Source organism: Sceloporus undulatus, unplaced genomic scaffold (assembly GCF_019175285.1).
Source record: "Sceloporus undulatus isolate JIND9_A2432 ecotype Alabama unplaced genomic scaffold, SceUnd_v1.1 scaffold_13533, whole genome shotgun sequence".
Lineage (NCBI taxonomy): Eukaryota > Metazoa > Chordata > Lepidosauria > Squamata > Phrynosomatidae > Sceloporus > Sceloporus undulatus.
Window position 1 is genome coordinate 416 of NW_024816450.1, and position 1,755 is coordinate 2,170.

The 1,755-nt window shown below is 47.0% G+C and overlaps 1 protein-coding gene across 1 annotated transcript; it reads left to right on the top strand.

Annotated features, from left to right (window-relative positions):
• Positions 1-479: 479 nt before the first annotated feature.
• LOC121918488 (probable cation-transporting ATPase 13A5) lies at positions 480-1,749 on the top strand (the record flags this gene model as incomplete). The annotated part of the gene is made up of 3 exons (XM_042444535.1): positions 480-568; positions 859-939; positions 1,289-1,749. Coding segments are annotated over 3 exons (371 nt in total), but the record flags the coding sequence as incomplete, so codon positions are not given.
• Positions 1,750-1,755: the final 6 nt, after the last annotated feature.

Genomic DNA, 1,755 nt, shown 5'->3' on the forward strand with positions numbered 1-1,755 from the left:
GGCCATCTCTCATAGGGAGGGCTTTGACTGTGTATTCCTACATGTCAGAAGGGAGTTGGAGTTGATAGCCCTTGATAGTCTCTTCCTAGTAGATAGTCTCTTGCAACTCTAGTAGTCTATGAATCTGATTCTCCTACGTAACATTGCGGTTGCACTTGTTTGCTAATTTTGGTTCCACATCACCCAGCTAGATGAATGGCACTGTCTACATGGTAGAATTCAAAGATATAGCTGTGTTAGTCTGTAGAATTAGTATGTAGAGAGATCTTATAGCACCACTAAGACTAGCTGAAAGAAAGAAGTTGGCAGCATGAGCTTTCGTAGACTTAAGTCTAATTGCATCTGAGGAAGTAGACTTAAGCCTATGAAAGCTCATCCTGCCAACTTCTTTCAGTTAGTCTCAAAGGTACTACAAGATCTCTCTACATCCTGTCTACATGGGTTTAATTGGGGCCTCTTTCTCCTTTTCGATTATCCAGATGTCTTCTCCTGCCTGCTCTGCATCCAGCTTGGGATGTCCCTCTTTCTTTTGTTTGCTGACACAGAAGCTGTATACAAGGCGTTGGAGGTGAGCATTTAAGGCACCCAGGATGGGATGTGTCTTCTACTTCTCTTGCGAGCAGTGTGTCTGGCTTCCTTCTAGCATTAGGATGTGGTCAACTAGGTTAAATGCAATGCTCTCTGCTTGAACAAAATGCAGATTTATGTTCAGCTGGCCTACAGGCAAAAGCCTTAATCAGGCCAAGCAGCAGGTGGATGGGGGGGTGACAGTGCTGATATGAAATGACTGCCAGCCAGGGCAGCTGATCTTGAAGGTGCCATGGAGTGGAACTGAGATTACTTTCCTATTCCCCATAGCTCCTCTGCACCCCAAACATCTGGAGGATTTATGTTCTCATTATTCTGGTGGTCTCGTTTTGTGTCTCGTTCTTTGTGGAGGTGAGTGGACAATGGGTGTTGGTTGATGTGATTTCCTTTGAAAACTGGCCCTAAGTTTATGCATTCATCAGAGCAGTACCCTTTTCCTGTTCATACCTGGCACAGGGGATACTGAGGTGGTGAGGCGGAGGACTGTGAACAAGGGTACATCCATCCTACAAAGCTCTTGGGTGAAGTGTTTCTTGGCACTCCTCTCCTTGTTGTCTTCTTCTTCACCTGAAAATAAGACAGCCTTCCTACCTGGGCTGCATCAGCCCAACTTGGGCTGGGAGGACTGAGGTGTGCCCAACAGTCAGTAACACCCACTTGCTGCAATTCCTTCCTCTTTATACAACCATTTTCTTTGCAGGATGCCATCTTACAAAACTACAGACTCTGGCTGTGGATCAAGGCCCTGTTTCGGTTCCATTCGTCCAGCGAGTACCGGAAACTTCAGAGGCAGTTGGAGGGAGATGCGTCTTGGCCTCCCATGAACCAGAGCGATTTTGCAGCAGACAGAAAAAGCGAGGCCTACATCAACCCCATCTACGAAAACAGCGATGAGAACTAGCTGGCCAGCTGCAGCCACTGAAGAGGCAGCTGGTGGATGAGGACTTGCTAACTTATCTGTTGTTATGTGCCTCGATGTCATTCCAGACTTATGGCAACTCTAAGGCAATGCTGTCATGGAGTTTTCCGGGGCTGAGTGTGTAACTTGCCCAAAGTCACCCAGTGGGTTTTATGGCCAAGTGAGGAATCGAACCTTAGTCTCCAGAGTCGTACTCCAAAGCTCATACCATGACACCATGTTGGTTCTAACTTATCCGTGCAGGATGT